Source organism: Epinephelus lanceolatus, chromosome 21 (assembly GCF_041903045.1).
Source record: "Epinephelus lanceolatus isolate andai-2023 chromosome 21, ASM4190304v1, whole genome shotgun sequence".
In the NCBI taxonomy this organism is placed as follows: Eukaryota; Metazoa; Chordata; class Actinopteri; order Perciformes; family Serranidae; genus Epinephelus; species Epinephelus lanceolatus.
Genome location: NC_135754.1, coordinates 27,476,519 through 27,496,704, shown reverse-complemented (window position 1 = coordinate 27,496,704; position 20,186 = coordinate 27,476,519). Strand labels below are relative to the sequence as shown.

General features: G+C 42.3%; 2 protein-coding genes across 5 annotated transcripts in view; one reads left to right on the top strand and one right to left on the bottom strand.

Annotated features, from left to right (window-relative positions):
• mta3 (metastasis associated 1 family, member 3) overlaps positions 1 to 5,166 on the bottom strand; it is a 44,110-nt gene extending 38,944 nt beyond the window's left edge. For 3 of the 4 annotated variants that reach the window (XM_033611631.2, XM_078163277.1, XM_033611633.2), the window contains exons 1-3: positions 4,878 to 5,166; positions 2,571 to 2,638; positions 962 to 1,055 (exon numbers count right to left, since the gene is read on the bottom strand). In XM_033611631.2, coding sequence (XP_033467522.1) covers positions 962 to 1,055; positions 2,571 to 2,638; positions 4,878 to 4,905 — 190 coding nt within the window. In that variant the 5' untranslated portion in view covers positions 4,906 to 5,166. Of the gene's footprint in view, positions 1 to 961; positions 1,056 to 2,570; positions 2,639 to 4,722; positions 4,742 to 4,877 lie in introns of those variants that run through there. The other variant, XM_078163278.1, reaches the window with a different exon arrangement.
• A 2,253-nt stretch (positions 5,167 to 7,419) lies between these two features.
• Positions 7,420 to 12,746, top strand: kcng3 (potassium voltage-gated channel, subfamily G, member 3). The gene is made up of 2 exons (XM_033610779.2): positions 7,420 to 8,248; positions 9,719 to 12,746. Exons 1-2 carry the CDS (start codon positions 7,623 to 7,625, stop codon positions 10,362 to 10,364), a joined length of 1,272 nt encoding a protein of 423 aa, XP_033466670.1. The 5' UTR covers positions 7,420 to 7,622; the 3' UTR covers positions 10,365 to 12,746.
• The last annotated feature ends 7,440 nt before the right edge of the window (positions 12,747 to 20,186 follow it).

Sequence of the window (20,186 nt, the reverse complement as noted above, 5' to 3'; positions counted from 1 at the left end):
GTCTGCTCCGCAGCAGCAAACTGAAGCCCTAAGTAATGCCCAATATATTGAGTTGTAGTCAAAACACCCACCCTCAAATCTGCGGGTCGCACACGAGCGAGTAGCTGTAAAAAATACTTGCATTGACTCCAAAAATGGTCGCAAAATGTGACCATTTGGTCACAGTCTGGAGCCCTAACAATGTGCTATGTGCGTGACCCAACATTGGGAAATTTGAAAAGCAGCTAGCAGCAGTTAGCGGCTAACACAATGAAGGACAGCAACCGAAAATGTCCTGACTGTCTAAGATTCTAATCATCGGTTGGAAACCCCTCAACAGACTGAGATTCTGTGAGTCGAGCAGTCCCCGATCCCCAAATGTAGCTGCAGAGTGAGCGCTCCTTGCAAGAGGCTATGCCCTATCAGGCCCCGAGATAACGTTATCGTCTGCCTTCTGCTTAGAAGGGATGAATTTACAGTGTCTGGCTTTTCTGTAATATTTTGTGTCTGCAAAAAATGTTGCACATTTCTGATATCTCGTTAGCGTAGTTAGCACGTATTACGTCAGTGTGGTTTGCTTACAACATATATTACGACTTAGTCCAGCTGAACCCCATTCAGTCAGGCACAACCCTGAGAGACAAGGAGGTTCAGGAGAAGGAGGATGAGATCAATCACCATAGAACAAGGACAGTAAATGATTTTTGTTGGCATGTTAAGTGATTATTATCATTTAGAAAGTGTTGCCTGACGTGTGTGTTATATGCCACAATTGACACAGATGCTGTTGCGTTACACGGCACATCTCTCTTGCCTCTGGAACACCAGCATGCCATCTAAAAATCACATCCTGGAGTGGCATTATCCCAGCATTGTTTGGTTTCGTGTAAAAAAGCAAAGCCGGTGTTATGAAAGATCTTTGCTGTGGCAGTTTTGTGGGATCTCTGTGTGAAAAAGACATATGACAGGAGTTGCGACTCACTTGCGTGTTTGTCTGCGAGCTGGATGAGGCTGTGGGAGATGTCTCTCCTTCTGTAGAAACAAACCACCTTGGCCTCCACATTCCCACTGGCCGTCTGTAACAGAGAGAGTAGAGAGATACAGGCTGACTGAAAGCGGTGGCAACACCTTCCTGCACAAACCTCTAATTTCCCAGGAGGCCTGGCTGCTTTGTGTGCTCGTCAAGCTATGCTGCTATGACAGGCTGACCAGGGCAGCAACAGCACTTTTTGATCAGATGATTGATTGATTGTCTCGCTGTATAATTAGGCCGACAGGCTTAAAGACTCAGCCAGTATTACATTCGGTGACTGATCGAGAGTGAATGCATGTGGGGGTATGCGGGTTGAGAAAACTGTTTTCAACTTCTGCTGCTTTTCTGGGGAGCTTGTAGATAAAACCAGATAATGACAGTGTTCAACTGAAGGGTATGGACAAAATAAGAGGAACACCTTATAATATATTGCAATTAGGGCTGCGCAATTTATCAATATCTTAAAATGAGACATCATGTTAGATTTTGGATATCGTAAGTGTTGTCTTCCTGGTTTTAAAGACTGCATTTCAGTGAAAGTATGACAATTTCTGAACTTACCCACTTAGCGATTATACCCACATTACTGATGATGATTTATCAAAAATCTAATCGTGTAAACTTCTTGTGAAAGCACCAAAAATCAACCCTACAATATCGTCACTGAGGCATTTGGTCAAACATATAATATTTCATTTTCTCCATATTGCCCAGCTCTAGTTGCAATACAGTGCAACACCAACATAAGCTATAACTGCAAGAATGCCCACCAAGTTAAATCAACCGCTCTCTTTCAACAGAAAAATGAACCATATAAGCTTCATACAGGCAGCATCTGTTGCAGAATGGCTGTGTTACGTTGCATCATGCTGCAGGGTGTTCTTGTTATTCTGTCCACCCCCTTTTATCACTTACGATAACAACACGGTCTCCTATCTTAATGTTTTATTGTTCAGCCTCAATATGTTTGTTTTTCAGGCTGATACTGACCCGATCTGACATCTTCCCACCCACACCATCTGATAATGGCATGTGTTTACTGCAGTATCTTAGTGCAAATGCAACACAGGAAAAGCTTCTCTGTCACGCCTATTAAAATACGCTTGTGTAGTATTTAAACAAAGGTTAGTTCGGGTCTGGTCTTAACTGACATAAGTGACACACGTCTATGACAGCAGTTAGAACAGGAAACTCCACAACTGATCAAACATGGGCAGGAAAAAACAACACAAGATCATGCTGCTTTTCAAAGCTGGTGTGAGATGATCTTTAGTCACAAAGCTCTCTAAGCGCCTGAAATGTCCATTACAATAATATCCCCCATCTACACACACACTCCCACAGGTGTGTCCTGTACGACAATGGCAGTTAAGAGAGTGGTAAACACCTGTCGGGTTCCATCGCCTTACAAACACTGTAAGTCACAAATTGCACACACACGCAAACATCATGGCAAAGTGAGGGGTGGGGACAGGAACAGGGAGGAATCCTAGCTATTCACCCTCAGGCATAAAACGCAAAAAACACACACAAAAGTGACACACAAACACCTCAGTACCTTGTTGAGTTCTTCTATCCGCCGGATCAGGTATGGGTTACTTGAGGAGTTCTCAAAGAATACATAATCTGCAACAGAAAACACACTAATTACTTCACTGCGGCGATGGATTAGCTCGGGAGACAAACTGAAAATAATACACTGAGAGGCCACTTTATTAGGTACACCTGTAAAATCAAGTTTAAACTCATAAAACAGCTCAGCTTTGCAAAGATAATAACGCTCAGTTTTGATTGACAGTCAGAGAGGTATACATTTAACCATATGTTTACTGTTTGCAGAGGTGGTGCAGTGGCTGGACTTCATTGTACTAAGAAAAGTTTCTAACGTTTTGCACCCTTTAAAACAAACATGAGGGGGGTGGGAATATTCAAAACACATGACCTAACCTCTCTCTGACTTTGTCAACAAAGCTTACCATTACAGTCCTCTTAAATACAGAATTTGTGGTGGATCTGTTGTACTGGAGTGCAGTAAATTGTATAAGTGTACCTAATCAAGTGGCCAGGGAGTGTGCGTAGATCTACACATGTGAATTGCAACAACTGCCCCACTGCCAGCTCACTAACACATAAGTTGAGGAACAGGAACTAACTGATTAACGCACTGCTATAGCAGAGCCAAAACCAGAAACATGTGTATGTGTGTAAATGAGAAACAAATAGTTATCAGCAATTATTACATCTAGTGAAAGAGGTTTAAAACAGAAGTGAGGAGCATTAATAAACTAGATAATTGCAAAGAGCACGCACTGCAACAGATATCAGATTACAGTTTAGACAGGTCAAGGCAAAGGCAATTCTATGTATACTGCAAGTTCTTCGCAGTCTGTGAGACAGTCAGTAACCACACTGCTATGATTTTGTAAGATAAATAAATTTAGGACAGTGATACATTATTCAAGTCATAATAGCTGACTCTCCACTGGCTTCACCTAGCCCGAGGAGGCAGAAATGCAGCCTGATTCAACTACACCTGAGCAGAACATACAGTAACTTTGGAAAAGTTCAGTTCATGGCAAATGCTGCCTTCAAGTGCAAGTCTGAAGTATAGTAATTACTATGCTCCATATACACACACAAGTCAGCGACGAAATAAATATGTAAGAGCAGTTAGGACTTGGCATTCAGTCACTGCATATAGATATTACAGCTGTCCACCTCTGGATTCAAAATGTTTATCCCCGTAGTTGTTACTGTGACTATAAATTCCAGCTTTGACACGTGACATGTATATTTTTCTGTGTTGCCAGAGCTGCACAAAGTTGGACTAGCTATATGTATGCAGAGGGAATACTTAGAGATAGATTTGTCATTATTTTATACAGAAAAAAAACTCCACCGGCACCAACTGGATTTCAGTTACAGGAGTTGTAGTTTCCAAAGAGCACTTGAAGGCAGCAGAAGAGCTGCATCTGAGGTGACCATATGGACAACAAACAGATGTAACCGCACCGATAAACTGTTGCCACGAATATCACCTGTGCTAAGACGCTTTATGATCATGTTTAAGTGACATGTCGAGCATCTGTGCCATTTATGTTTAATTACAGTGTGAATGTGGATTTGAAGTACATGTGAATAAAGGTGTAAGGTTTAATCCAACCAGACGCAACGACGCCATTCTCGAGACAATAATTTGATGTTGAATTCCACTGCTAACAAGCTAGCTAGCAAGTGCAATTTGCTAATTAATTACGCTTGTGTTGGATGTAGGGGGAAAAGTGGGGCAATACCCGGCGTCTAATGTCACCAAGAGTGTTAGATGCGTTGCTCAAATACTGTAAAACGAGCGCCACAGCTGTAATAATGCTAATCAGTGAAGCCACTGCTGGTGCTAACGTTAGCTTAATAAGGACTCGTACTAATGGCTGCATGCCAGAAGAGGCAAATACAAAGGCAGCCTCAGACTGTCCGTGGTAACATTTCAACAACCTTTAAAACACACGTCTAGCCGAGAGGTCCCACGGCGTATCAGCTCCCCGTGTCCCCGGTGTGATTATCCGAGCACCGAGACACAAACAAAAGGTGCCGACAATTGAAATATGTTTACATTGTAAGCTAGCCATGTAGCAAGCTGGCGGCTAGCGCTGTGGCCACGACAGACGCGAGGCCTGACCCATTTTGAATCCCAAATATTTAGAAATTCTCACCTTCCTGCTCCAACTTAACGCATCCCTGTACGTGTGGCACAGTCGTATCTTACTATTAGACGCGAACAAACTACAAATAACGCCACACGATCCCCGCGGGATGCAAAACTGGAAGGGTTTCAGTTTGATAAAAAGATCCACATTGACATACATACCTCCGACCCGGTACATGTTGGCCGCCATTTCTGCCCTCCCGGAGTGTTAACGTAAACCATAAACTAAGACAAATAGAATAAATTAATAAAAACAATAAAACTCAGTTTCTTAAAAGGTAAGAGGTGCGTTAAATTATGGTCGTCCGGACTCCGGATGTGAACCCAAGCGGGAGAATTTTTGGCAAATCGACCCCCCCCTCCTCCTCCTAGATTCTCAGTACCCTTTACAATACAGTGAACTCACGGCAGCCAAAAGAAGTCGGATCAACCCGAAAAACCACTGACTGGTGACGTCGAGAGGGGGCCGCGCACGCGCACACACATACACACAGCTACCTTTATAAAACGTACTTACTTGAAATGTCAATTCATTTTGAATAAAATTAGAAATATATATTTAGCAAGTGACTATAAAGCACCAGCATCCTTTGTCAATTTAAGTGCTGTATTGTTATTTTTTTTTTTAAAAGACGAAGAAGAAACCTTAAACTATTTTCTTGCACCTAAGCACTGCTGCACTTCCTTTAAAATGTATTTTTATGCATTCTCTGTATTATAATTTTTTTAACTTTATTATTATTATTTAGTGGGTTTTATTTTGTCTATTCTGTGTATTCTACTTCACCTGAGTTTTATTTCCCATTGTATTTTCCTTTAGTTGTGACTTTTTTTTTTTTTTTTTTTTGCACTTAAGCATTGCTGGACTTTTAATTTTTTTTATATGCATTCTCTGTATTATAAATATTTTTGTAACTTTATCATTATTATTTTGTGGGTTTATTTTGCATCCTATGTATTCTACTTCACCTGAGTTTTATTTCCCATTGTATTTTCCTTTAGTTGTGACTTTTTTTGCACTTAAGCACTGCTGCACTTCTTTTAGAATATATTTTATGCATTGTCTGTATTATAAATCATTTTTCTAAACTTTATTATTATTATTTTGTGGGTTTTATTTTCCATCTTATGCATCCTATGTATTCTACTTCACCTGAGCTTTATTTCCCATTGTATTTTACTTTAGTTGTGACTTTTTTTTTGCACTTAAGCACTGCTGCACTTCTTTTAAAATATATTTTTATGTATTCTCTGTATTATAAATATTTTTTTAACTTTATCATTATTATTTTGTGGGTTTTATTTTCCATCTTATGCATCCTATGTATTCTACTTCACCTGAGTTTTTATTTCCCATTGTATTTTCCATTAGTTGTGACTTTTTTTGCACTTAAGCACTGTTGCACATCTTTTAGAATATATTTTTATGCATTCTCTGTATTATAAAGCTTTTTTCTAAATGTTATTATTATTATTTTGTGGGTTTTATTTTCCATCTTACGCGTCCTATTCTACTTCACCTGAGCTTTATTTCCCATTGTATTTTCCTTTAATTGTGACTTTTTTCCATTTAAGCACTGCTGCACTTCTTTTAAAATATATTTTTATGCATTCTCTGTATTATAAATCGTTTTTTTAACTTTATTATTTTTATTTTGTGGGGTTTATTTTCCATCTTATGCATCCTATGTATTCTACTTCACCTGAGCTTTATTTCCCATTGTATTTTACTTTAGTTGTGGCTTTTTTTTTTTTGCACTTAAGCATTGAAGCACTTCTTTTAAAATGTATCTTTATGCATTCTCTGTTTTTTTTTTGATTGAATTATTATCCTTATTCAATGGGTTTTATTTTCCAGCTTATGCATCCTATGTATTCTACTTTCATCTTCATTTTTTATCTTATTACTTACTATTGTCACCTGAGTTTTATTTCCCATTGTATTTTCCTTTAGTTATGACTTTCTATCCCTGTTGTTTTTTGTTTGTTTTGCACTTACCGCTCTCACTTCCTTTAAAGTGTGTTTTATGCATTCTCTGTATTATTACTACATACAAGGATAATACGGGGATACTGGGAAGCATCATTAAATCTCCTTAATATCTTTTCATAATATTTTTTTTTTATTGTCATGTGCACAACAGTTACAGTGAGGCTGTTGTTGACAACACAATTCTTGGTCCTCAGGCTTCTTCCAACAGTGCCCATACACATATCTAAATAAAAATAAGACTAAAATAAAACAGGTTAAACAAATCAAAGTAAGCTAAAATCTAATTAGATAAGACAAAGGCTAAAAACGTGCACCAGGAGAAAATATATAAACGGTAGTAAAATAAATATAGGCTACATACTGAGATTTGTACAGGTATTAACAGGTAAGTCCTGGCTGATAACATTGGGTACAATATAACAGGTGTTGTGCACAAATCCCTACAGAGTTGTTATTATTATGGTGTTTATTATTTAAACATGGTGCCGAATGTGCTTCAGCTAAGAGGACTACACTGTATAAGATTCAGCCATAAAAATGTTTATACTTTTTATATCTATGCAGACAGACTCTACTTTGGAGATACTTGTAAAATCTCTGTAGTTTCCCCAGTATGTGTCTGTCTTACTGTGTGTGCGTCTATGCGCGCGCGCGCATGTGACATCATTGATGGGATTGGCTCGCCCTGACTGGGGTGGAGAGTCTCTTCCACTGGCTACAGAGGGAGAAGAGGAGTGAGGGACAGAGGGTAGAGTTTCCATCAGCCACGGAGCTCAGCGCAGGGCCAGCTCCACTTAGAGGGAACCACGCCCCGGGGGACAGGGGAGACTGTGGCCCCCAAAGTGTCCAAACTCCTGTTATGGAAGGGGGGTGGACCGTGAAGATGAGTTTTAGTTAGGTTACAGGTTGACAAGATGAAGTTCGGGAAGAGCATCTGCGTACTCAACGTAGGGGGAACCCGGTACGCCTTCACCCGTGAGGTGATTAGGGATTTCCCTCTCCGGCGCGTCAGTCGCCTGCATACCTGCGCAACCGAGAAAGAGGTTCTTGAACTGTGCGACGACTACGACCGGGACCGGAATGAGTTTTTCTTTGACCGCCACGCGCAGGCTTTCGTGTTCATCATGCTGTACGTGCGCTCGGGTAAACTCCGCTTTGTCCCCGGAGTGTGTGAGCTGTCCTTCTACACAGAGATGCTCTACTGGGGGCTGGAGAGCGCGCACTTGGACTCCTGCTGCCAGAAACGCCTGGACGACAGGATGTCCGAGATCGGACTGGACACTCTGTCCGAGGTGGACATCGGAGTGTCTGGGGACGAGTCCCAGAGCTCGAACGAGCCGGTGCAAGTGACTGCGCTCACCGGCCGCGCTAAATGGCTCGAGAAGATGCGCCAGACATTCGAAGAGCCCAACTCTTCCATTTTGGCGCAGCTGTTGGCTTCGGTGTCTGTGATCTTTGTGATCGTTTCCATGATCATGCTGTGTGCCAGCACCCTGCCGGACTGGGATACAGCCAAGAGAAATACAGTGGAGGAGCACAGGTAGGCGACAATGAGGGGCCAGATAAGTTTAGAGGAATAAAAGGGGGGCTCTCCATGAGGATGCTGCTAATGTTTAGGCGCAATTTGTGCGGTTTCAGGTGATCTAAAATCTGGTGCGTAAAAGTCAGCCATGATCTCCACAAGCTAAAGTATATAAGGGGTACTTCTCTATCATATTATAAATAATAAACACACTCGGGGACACTTATGAATCTCACATGAGCAGAGCACCTGCATGCGTTCGAGACAGCGGTCAAACTCATTGCGCACTGACAATTATTTACACAGAAGGTTGATGTTCGGATAGATTCGTCATATCCCAGTTTTTCCAACCTTAATACGATTTCATTTTAAGGGTAAAAATCAGACAGCAACATATTCAAAACATGATAGAAAACACTTTAACAGAGAGACTTTGGCCTTGTGTTTAGTGAAGTGACACCTCTTAGTTTCAGGCAATCCGCAAACACACGCTCTCAAAGACAGACAATCAATAAACAATCCATATTATCTACAAAAAGTGAAGTGACAGAACACCCTGTCTTCCTCCTGAGCCTCCTCCCCTCCTCTTCACAATTAATTTGAATACCTTTATTGGCTTGGTTAGTTTACACTGCCACTGTACACAAGAAGGACAAACACATCAGATAAATGACAGACACATAATAGTCCAGTCGGTAATGAGTTAAACAGTAGAAGGTGTACAAGCAGGAGGGATCGTATTAGGCCAAGCAAACAAAAAGGAATTACAGGAATCACCTTCTGTGTAAGTCAGCTTCTGGTTATTTTTGGTTTTTTTGAATGCGAGGTGAAAAAGTGCACCTCTCTTTCTACTTTTATTTTTGCACAGCCTGTTCTCTCCAGGAAGCCCGAGGCAGCCTTTCTCTATATAAGGCTGGGTTATGCTCACTCAGGCTGGACATAGTTTTGGATCGGTCACAGTGGTTAGGTAATCGCTGAAAGTGTAGTTTATATGCTCGGGGTCAAAAGGATTCCAATTTCATGCCAGTAGATGATGCAATTCCCTCAGTTGCTCTATAATTTAGTTTGGCATAATTGTGCTGATGTAGTTATCCTGAGGCTCTGTGGCCTTATTTGCTTGATCCGACTGCCTCTATGTCAAGCACCACCTCGATTTAATTCGGTTTGATTGCCTTTGCTGTGCTAATCAACGGGGTAATCATGTGCTTGCTTGTGTCACAGTGTCTCTTTGAGGGTTTTTACTCCCTCCCTCTGTGCAGTTTCCCGGCCCTCTGTGTGTCTGACCTCCTGTCTTTGTTTACTTGCGTCAACCCTGAGTTGCCACAGATGTCCTCATTATTTTCCATAATTCATGTCACTCCTGCTTTGCTTCCGTCTTCTGCACATTTGTCAAAGTCATCTCATATCATCCATATCTCTGTAGCTGCTCTGCCATTTCCTGTTTACACTCAGTTTGTCTCTCTTTCCTCTCTCCTCTCTTCTCTGTAGGATAGTGGAGGCCGTGTGCATCGGCTGGTTCACAGCGGAGTGCATAGTGCGTTTTCTGGTGGCCAGAAGCAAGTGGGACTTCCTCCGCCGGCCGCTGAACATCATCGATGTGATTGCCATCACCCCCTACTATGTCACCATGGCGATGGCCCGAGCAGGGATGCCGGGTGCCGGGCTCGGGGTTGCTGGGGTGATACTGCGGGTGCTGAGGATGATGCGAGTGTTCTGGCTCATGAAGCTGGCCAGACACTTCCTAGGCCTGCAGACACTGGGGCTGACGCTCACACGCTGCTACCGGGAGATGGTCATGCTGATGGTGTTTGTCTTTGTCGCCATGGCGATATACAGCGCTCTGGCCCAGCTGCTGGAGCACGGCTTGGACTTGGGGACGCAGAACCAGGATTATGCCAGCATCCCGGCAGCGGCCTGGTGGGTCATCATTTCCATGACGACAGTGGGGTACGGGGATGTGTACCCAGTGACAATCGGGGGACGGGTGCTCGGGGGGATGTGTGTAGTGAGCGGCATTGTTCTCTTGGCACTGCCCATCACATTTATCTACCACAGTTTTGTACAGTGCTACCATGAACTCAAACTTCGCTCCGCCAGATATGCACGCAGCCTGACAGTGGAGTTACTGCAGTGAACATGCATTTACTGTACACCGATCAGCCACGACATTAAAACCACTGACAGGTGAAGTGAGTAACTTTTAAAGTCAGCAGTGTCCTGCTGGGAAACCTTGAGTCCTGGAATTCATGTGGATGCACCTTGTCATGCTCCACCTACCAAAATACTGTTACAGAGCTGGTACACCCCCTCATGGTAATAGCACTCCCAGACAGCGTTGGCCCCCCAGCAGAACGACACGCCATGACACACCACAAAAACTGTTCAGGAATGGCTGAAAGAGCCCAAGGCATCGTCCTGGCCTCCAACTTCTCCAGATCCCAATCTGATTGAGCATCTGTGGGACATGCCGTTTACCCAAATGTACACCCGATCTACGGTTGGGCCTCTTTGGATCAGAATTGGCTCTGACCTGTCAAGGCATGGACACAGGACCTCTGCGGGGTGTCCTGTAGTGTCTGGCATCAGGGTGATGGCAGCAGAGTCTTTTGGGTCGCAAGGTGAGGCACCATTATATCTCACAGATGCTCGATTAGATCGATGGGTCGATGCCTTGACCTCTTTGTCATGTTCCTCGGGCCATTCCTGAGCAGTTTTTTGCAGTGTGGCATCATGCTTTCTACACCGGCTGGGGATTGTCGTTGCCATGAGGGGGAGTACTTGGTCTGCACTGGTGTTTGGAAGAGTGGAGCATGTCAGGTGGTACCCGTATGAATGCCAGGATCCAAAGTTTTCCAGCAGAACATTGCGCTGTAAGAGATGATCAATGTTATTCACTCCACCCGTCAGTGGTTTTAATGTTGTAGTTTATCAGTATACACCAAAATACCTTTGGCTCTGCCTTCAGCAGAGAGAAATACAACAAACAAGTGGACCCATTGTGAAATAATGATCGACTTTCAGCCTTGCCCTGTTTCCTGCCTGAGCTGCACCTGATTTTATTTGGCCTGTCTAGTTCCTGCCTGTTGTGTTGATGATCTCCAATGATTGTCCTCAACCAGCATGCGCCTGTCTCCTTAACAACGCTACTTGGACAGAAGAATAGGAATACACAAATAATTATTTATTAAACACACACAGGCGCAGTCAATCCAGTTTTGACAGCGGCTGCTGTTTACACTGTATTCCCATGGTTACAACATTGGCAGAGACGGCTGCCTTTTTGTGTGTGTGTGTGTGTGTGTGTGTGTGTGTGTGTGTGTGTGTGCTGCATCCAGTGCTGTGTGTGTTTATTTGTCTGGCCATCAGCCTTTCACTTTGTCTAAGCTTTGCACCCAGATGGTACAAGTTACACAAGATTGATGTGTGACCTAGATGCATTCTGTTAAACCTGTGAAATATGGAGAGGGAGTGAACAAGTGAGCGCGAGGTGGGGAGGCAGAAGGGGGTACGCAGAGGGCTTAGTGTGCAAGAGGGGCTTAAGCCAGGGGTAATGTAATATAGAGACAGGTCAGCGTGGACTACAAGGTGGCAGACGAATAAAAGGCTGACAGATATGACAGCACAGATGGAGTGTGAAATGGAGGATAAAAGATTCTGGGACAAAAATGACACGAGATGACAGTGCGGAGCAACCCCGAGCACACAGAATGAAAAGACAGAGGGTGCATCACTTCTCCATTTGTGAGCGAATGTAAGGCATTTTGTGTTCCTGCGTCTCCACGGCAACCTCCATCCTCCAACATGTCAATCATAATGGTGGTTGATTTTGTGCGCACACAAATAGGCCCTGTCCACGCACACACCTCCTGGCTGGCACGCAGCATTTTTGTTTATTGCGGTTTATTGGGAAAATCACAGCACAGGATTATGACATTTCTGGAGGAGAAAAAAAAGAGAAAGAGAGCAGAAAAAATGAACATGATGGTTCTGACATTCATGATGCAGACATGTTTGCACCGTTCATGATTTGCCAAGATGATATGATTTGTTAAAGAGACACATGATCCAAACAAACAAGTCAACACCTCTCCCACACAACAGTCTTTCTCTGCATCTCCTCTCTTCATCCTCCTGTTGCCATCAACCATCCTCTTCTTACACACACACACACACACACGCACTCTTCTGTTGCAGAAATTATTAATGAGTCTGTTCGTTATCTGTCAGCCCTTCACAGTCTACATGTGTTATTTCCTCATAAGCTTTGAGCCTTGTATGAGTTTAGTATATACTGTAGACAGCACATGGCTCTCATTATTGTTGTTGTGTTATCAGTGTGCTTTTTACGTAATCCCAAAATTGGCATAAAGTGGCATAGCTTTATAGCCCAGTGAATTTTTGGCCAGGCCTGGCTGAAACCATCAATCGAAATTTTTTTTTCATCTATGAACTTGTAATTAATGTGATTAATGTACGGGCTTTTATAATAAATTCATCTGAGCAAAATGTATCTGAATGTGTATTTGCTTATTACAAATCAAACTGTACCATAAAAACTGTAAAATGAAAGTTTTATCAGCTTCCACAGTGTTTGGATATTGATCTTGGGTTTTCACAAAGGGCTGTACGATAAGAGGAAAATATACCATGTGCGTGAGCATGACACGGTGGACCTCTGGGCCTGGACATAAAAAGCGCCCCCTAACACCCTTTGGGCACGAACACCTTCTGTTGTGTCTCCTCACAAAGTTGAAGTCCTATAGATAAACTAATGGAATAGAAACACTAACTCAAAATGTATCATGGTGGCATCTTTATGGTGCATCTTCAAAGTTTATGTTTAGATTATTACGTTTTTTTCTCAGACTTTTGGGGCCTTGTTATTGATATTGACTCAGAATCGTGTCAGTCGAATCTGATCTGGCTGCTCAAAACCAATATTTGACAATTTGTTTCCATTTTCCATATAGAGTTTGAGAGTTTGATTAGGGTTCAGCAGGACATTTAGGGTGACAGAAACAATTACCTAATACAGCAAATGAGCTAACTATGCAAACAACGGATCAGAAATGTGCAACAACATTTCTGCCAACACAAGATATAAAAAAAAAAGCCAGAGACTGGAATTGTGTCTCTGCTTTTCGCAGATGATGTGGTTCTGTTGGCTTTATCACACCATGACCTCCAGAATGCACTGGGGCGGTTTGCAGCCCAGTGTGAAGCGGTCTAAATGAGAGTCAGCACCTCCAAATCTGAGGCTATGGTTCTCTGCTGGAAAATGATGGATTGCCCCCTCCAGGTTGAGGGAGAGTTACTGCCCCAAGTGAAGGAGTTCAAGTGTGTCTTGTTCACAAGTGAGGGCAGAATGCAGCTGAGATGGATCAGCGGTTTGGCACAGCATCTGTGGTCATGCAGGCGCTGTGCTGGATTGTTGTGTTGAAGAGAGAGCTGAGTCCATCTATGTCCCAACCCTCACCTGTGGTCATGAGCTCTGGGTAGTGACTGAAAGAATGAGATCATGAATACAAGCAACTAAAATGAGTTTCCTCCAAAGGGTGGCTGGGCTCAGCTTTATGTTGCGTTCACACCAAACGTGATGCGAATTTTCACATTGCGTTACTCACACAAGTTTAAATGCCAGAATATTTTGTGTTGACTCGCTTCATACACGTGAATAACTTGTGACAAATGTGCGTGAAATCGCTAAATTGATTAATGAACTTCCGCCGGTACCTCTTCAGTGTCATATGTCCCCGGAGGATCTCAATGCTGATTGGCTATCTCGCTGCAAATCGGTTGCTGAAGTTCACATTTTTCAACTCTCACGAATAAGCTAATGACAAGAAATTGCGCTACTTGCTTGGCTTTATTTGCATCCATCGTGCCACTCGGTGGAAATTTGCATCTAATCATGTCTTTACATTGACTTTACATGTAAGTCACATGTGCAAATTGTTTTATTCGCACCCAGTGTGAACACAACCTTAGAAATAGGGTAAGGAGCTCGCACATCCAGAGGGAGCTCGGAGTAGAGCCGCTGCTCATTCACAAAGGGGTCAGTTGAGGTAGTTCGGGCATGTATTCAGGATGCCACCTGGGTTCCTAGGCATGTCCAAAAGTTAGGAGGCCTCGGGGCAGACCCAGAACACGCTGGAGGGATTATATATTTCATCCGGTGTGGGAACACCTTGGGATCAACCAGGAGGAGCTGGAAAGCGTTGGTGGGAAGAGGGGCATCTCGAGCAATTTGCTCAGCCTGCTGCCCCCACGACCCGGCCTTGGATAAGCGGTTGAAAATGGAATGTAATTTTGAGCATAAGTGAATATTTGGGCTGGGGGGTGAAGAGTCCCCCAGTATATATATTGTAATATATTGTCATAAAACTGTATGCAGCCATAATTTTCACATCAGTCATTCCTAACTTTAGATAACCTTCTTAAAAAACTAAACCACACAGTATGATCTGGAGAAGTGCCAAACAAATTGGACATTTTTGCCAGAAGGAGTTTGATAATTCAAAAGTCTCAATGTGATGACACACTATTTACACCTCTGGCCTTTATTTATTTATATTTTTAGAGCATGTGGGAAGCACCTGAGCTTGCTGGCAAGGACATTCAGTGCACTCAGAGTCACATTGGGATGAACATTGTGCTACGGTCTAGTTCACAAACCACAACTGCTGCTGCTCTGTTCTGAGGATTTAGACTTTAAAAGCAGCTGTCAATAATAGGAATACTGATTGTTTAAGTAAACAAAATAATCATAAATATAACAAAAGGACATAACTATGAAAATAACAATGACAGGGAGATGCAGATGTAATTTCACTGTCGCAAATATAATATGTTAGAATCTACAATCTGTGCAGTCATAACTTTGAAGTTTAACTCCATACATCACAAAGTAACATCTCCAGGTTGATCTCCATCCCTGGTAAACTCAGTAAGTGGCGTTTGTTTATCTCCAAGATAATCAATATTAAAGCAAGAGGGTCAAAGTTCAGGGCATAATGTAATGAGACAATAGTCTGTCCCAACTGTGTGCATACTGCATGCAACAGTACCGACTTTTTAAGGGCAACTGCAGTACATACTAAAAGTAAAAAGAAAAAGTATGCGATTCGGAACGCACTCAAAGTAGGCTATAGTTGAGCTCGATGGGAACGTGACTCATTTTGCAGGAATTTGGTAAGAAACCAAACGTAAACTTTGATCTGCTGGTGGTGCTTGAGGAAAAGTCAGAGAATCACTTAAGTGAGCCTGGTCTCACTCCGAAGTTGTCGAAATCTGGCGCTTGGGCAGTGACTTGCAGCGTCAGAAACCAATGAAAAAAGGTGTCACGTCACATCGGCACGATATGCGGCCGGTTGCCCTTATAGTTTAACTGTGCAAAGCAGCATCAGGGGGAAATGTGGGACGAAACAAGGACAAAAGATAAGGCAGCGGAAGTCCAACTGGGGCACGCAGGAGCAGTGGTGGATGAGTCCAACAAACACCAACTATCACCCAAGACAGCGGTGTTCGCATCTCTTAAGATTCTGAAGCCAAACGCTGTTCTTTTTCCTAAACCTAACCACGTGTGTTTGTTGTTGATGGAAGAAAAAGTCAATTCGTGGTGTTGTACCGACGTAGTGCGTTTATTTTGAAAGAGACTGTATGTAAAGTTAAATTTCCTGTGAAAACAGAAATGTACTTTGAAAAAACACAATGCATATAACAGGCAGAACTTGACACAGCGTCCCAGAACGTCAACAACCAACACACCCAGGGTACCTTGCATGTCGTATGTGGACGTGGAAAATCCATGAGCAAACGTCGATATGTGACGAGGTCGGAGTGAGAATGTGTTGCTTAAGTGAGCAGGACTCATCCTTTGGAGACTTTTGATATTTGTACAAATGTCATGTAAATCCACCCAATAGGATTCATCCTCTGGAAACCAGGATGTACCACATTTTGTGACAATCCATCCGATAGATGTTGAATCATTTCTGTCTGGACCAAAGTAGTGGACAGACAGTCCAGTTGTTCATTTGGTCTCAGAGGATTTTCTGGATATACGCTTGAAAAACCTTTTTCAAAAAAAGCTCTTTATGCACATTCAAAACACGCAGTGAATACAAGTGAACTTAGCCTGAGGGGGGAGAGAGAAAGAAGAGCTCCCAACACACATCTCATGGCTGTCATTGGAAATAACATGAGTTTATACACTCATATAATGTGACTTTAATAAGCAGCTAATGGTTTGACATTTGGAGATTTAAATTTATGCAGGACAGAGAGCACTTTCCTTGCAGACATGCGATTCTGACTAATTACTAAAGACAAACGCATTTGTATCAGGCTACTTCACTACATAAAACCAAATACCTTGTTTTTTAGAGCAAAGTTTTTCCAGCAAGTAAGAAATAATGCGTTTATCAAGGGTGTAACTTTCACTGTAGATCGTGTGACTTTCCAAATTCCGACTTCGTTTTTATCAAGGCTGCTCTAATCTTGTGATTAATGGACATTTTTGAGGCTATACAGAGCTGAACATCTATCAAACAGACTATAAGGCATAAACAGACAGTGCTCTCTTACAAACATTATGATCATCTTCAGTCATTACAATTACAGTCAACAGTGGTAGAGGATGTGTTCTGATCTTTCACTGAAGTAAAAGTCGCAGTGCTACAATGTGAAAATACTTTGTTACAAGAAAATGTCCGGCATTCAAGACTTACTACAGTAGAAGTACAAAAGTATGAGCATCAGATCAGATCATATATTTAAAGTACCAAAGATAAAAGTAATCATCATGCAGAACGGCCCATTTCACATTCATTGACTGTATTATAATAAGGGATCCATTCAGGCTATACCACTTAAATGGTGCAGCTGATAAAGGTGGAGCTAATTTCAATTACTTTATATACTTATCCTGTTATCCTGCTGGAAGTAGCCATCAGAAGATGGGTACACTGTGGTCATAAAGGGATGGACAAGGTCAGCAACAATACTCAGGTAGGCTGTGGTGTTTAAACCATGCTCAGGGGGTCACGTGATGCGGCAAAGCTAGTAAGACACTGGTCCGGGGGCTCTCCGAATAAATCCGTTTTAAAATTATTTCAAACACCCAAACCCACTTATAACTTGGTTGTACAACTGCAGTATGGACTTGAGATCCAGGAACAAGTTTCCTAGCCAAGAAAAAGCGAGTGAACGGAGCCTGACAGCCGCAGAAAAAACTACCGAGAGCGACCACGAGGAAGCTAGCATGATGGTGGCGATGGCACAGGAACACCTGAGCGGCGGAGATCTACCCATTCTCCTCCAGGAGATAAGAAATTGCAATAAGGCTCTCTCTAAAAAGATCGACTCCAAAACGGCAGAATTAAATCAGTCCATCTCTGGACTGAAAACCATGCTAGACAAGTTGAGCTCTCATGTTGCTGAAACAGAGGAGCGTCTTGGCACAGCGGAGGACCAGCTGGTGGAGCTTGACTCTAGTGTTACCAAGCTGAGAAAGGAGAACGAGTTCCTAATGGATAAAGTCGACCAGCTCGAGAACTACAGCCGACGCAATAATATACGTGTCATTAATTTGCGAGAAGGCTGTGAAGGGAATAATCCTGTCAACTGGACACCAGCCAGCCTAGGACCGGAACACTTTACAGAGCCACTGATAATCGAGCGAGCGCACCGTCCACCTGCTGACCAGAGGCCGAGACACGTTCTGATTCGGCTGCTCAAATATCAGGACCGGGAGAGAATCCTTCGCATCGCCTCACAGCTATCCAGGGAAAAGGGTCCCATCACCTACGAAGACAAGCCGGTGATGTTTTTCCCCGACCTGAGCGCCACCTTAGTGAAGCGGAGGAAGGAATACGATCAAGTGAAAAAGGAATTTCGATCCAGGGAGATCCTGTTTGCTTTGCTTCATCCTGCAACACTGAGGATCACGCTCCCCGATGGGAAGAGGAGACTCTTCAAAACACCAAAGGAAGCAGCGGCGTTCCTGCGTGAATCCTCAGGGGACTGACAGATCAGATGTAAACCGGACAATCGGCCACAGTTTGTAAGAGTTACCACACCAGTTTAATACTGTCGTCAGTCCTGATATATTAAAGACACTCTGGATACTCTAAGTTATAACAGTAATGTTTACATTTATCTGCATTTGACTGAGGCAGATTTCAGACTAAGACGATCGAGTTAATGTTATTGCAATTTTTTTTTTAAATGGGTGTATTTAGCATTTGTTTTTATCTTTATTTTTTCCACTTAAAATGGATAATTAAAATATAAGTCCATAATTTTAGATAGAGCCCCAGATGGGTGGGGCGGTGACATGTTTAGTTTGATAGGTGCACAGTGCACATCCCAGTTTGATAGGGTAGATGGTGCTGAATGTTCAGTGTTGGAGTGGAGAGGGCAATATTTGGAGAGGGCAATATTTTTGTAAAAATATTTACTGTTGATGAATAGAGTAGTGAAATTTGTTAGCTTTAATGTGAATGGGATAAACGGACCAGTCAAACGGAAGAGAGTCCTAACACATTTACAAGAAACCCATCTAACATCACTGGAACATAAGAAATTGAGGAGGGATTGGGTAGGACATGTAATATCATCATCCTTTAATTCCAAAGCCATGGGAGTGGCTGATTTAATAAATAAGAACACCCCTGTGACAACTGGAGAAACCATTGTGGACACGTTGGGGAGATACGTTTTAGTGAATTGTCAAATTTACTCAGAGCCTCTTAAATTTATATGCACCCAATTATGATGATGAGTCATTTATTCAAGACATATTTTTGAAGGTGTCAGAAGGACGCCAAAATATTCTTATACGGGGTGACTTTAATTTTTGCTTGGATCCTCTCCTGGATAAATCGACGCTATCAATATCCAAAACAAAAGCAGCCAAAATGACCATAGATCTTATGAAAGAATTAAACTTAACAGATGTGTGGAGACAAATGCACCCTCAAACGTGAGATTACTCCTTCTTTTCTGGTCGCCCCAGCTCTTTTACTGGGATTGATTTTTTTCTGTTGTCAACACAGTTGATTCACAGAGCAGTAGAATCTGAATATTTATCTAGAACACTGTCGGATCATTCACCTTCGACCCTGTCTATTTATATGCCAGAAAAGGCTACTAATTCATATAGATGCCGTCTGAACCCTACCCTCCTTCAAAAACCGGACTTCTGCGAATTCATAAGAAATCAGATTGGGCTATTCTGTGAGACAAACTGTGCCTCCTCTCCCAATAGTTTTATACTATGGGACATGCTTAAAGCTTTTTTAAGGGGACAAATAATCTCTTATACCAAAGGTATCAAAAAGAAATATATGGCAGAAATAGAAGAAGTTGAAAAAGACATTTTGAATTTGGAAAAGGAGTTTCAACAATCAAAGTCTAAAGAAGTACACCAGTTGTTAGTAAATAAAAAGCTCAAATATAATACATTACATACTTACAAAATTGAAAAAAATATTCTGAGAACCAAACAAAGGTATTACGAATTGGGAGAGAAAGCACACAAAATATTATCTCGGCAACTAAGAAAAGAAGAAAGCTCTAGGACAATTAATTCAATTCAAACTGAAACAGGCTCTGTATCATATAATCCAACAGAAATTAATGACACACTCAAATAGTTTTACACACATTTATATACATCAGAACCACCAGAAAACCTGAATGAGATAGATGATTTTTTGACCATGGTTAAATTGCCCAAACTTGGCCAAGAAGAACAAGATAGTCTTGATCTGCCTTTCACACAAAGAGAAACTGAAAAGGCTCTGGGCTCATTACAGGCAAATAAGTCGCCAGGAGAGGATGGGTTTCCTCCTGAATTTGACAGGGAATTTAAGGATTTACTTCTCCCGCTTCTCATGGACGTCATTAATTTAGCGTCTAAGACTCAAACTCTCCCTGAATCATCCTCCACTGC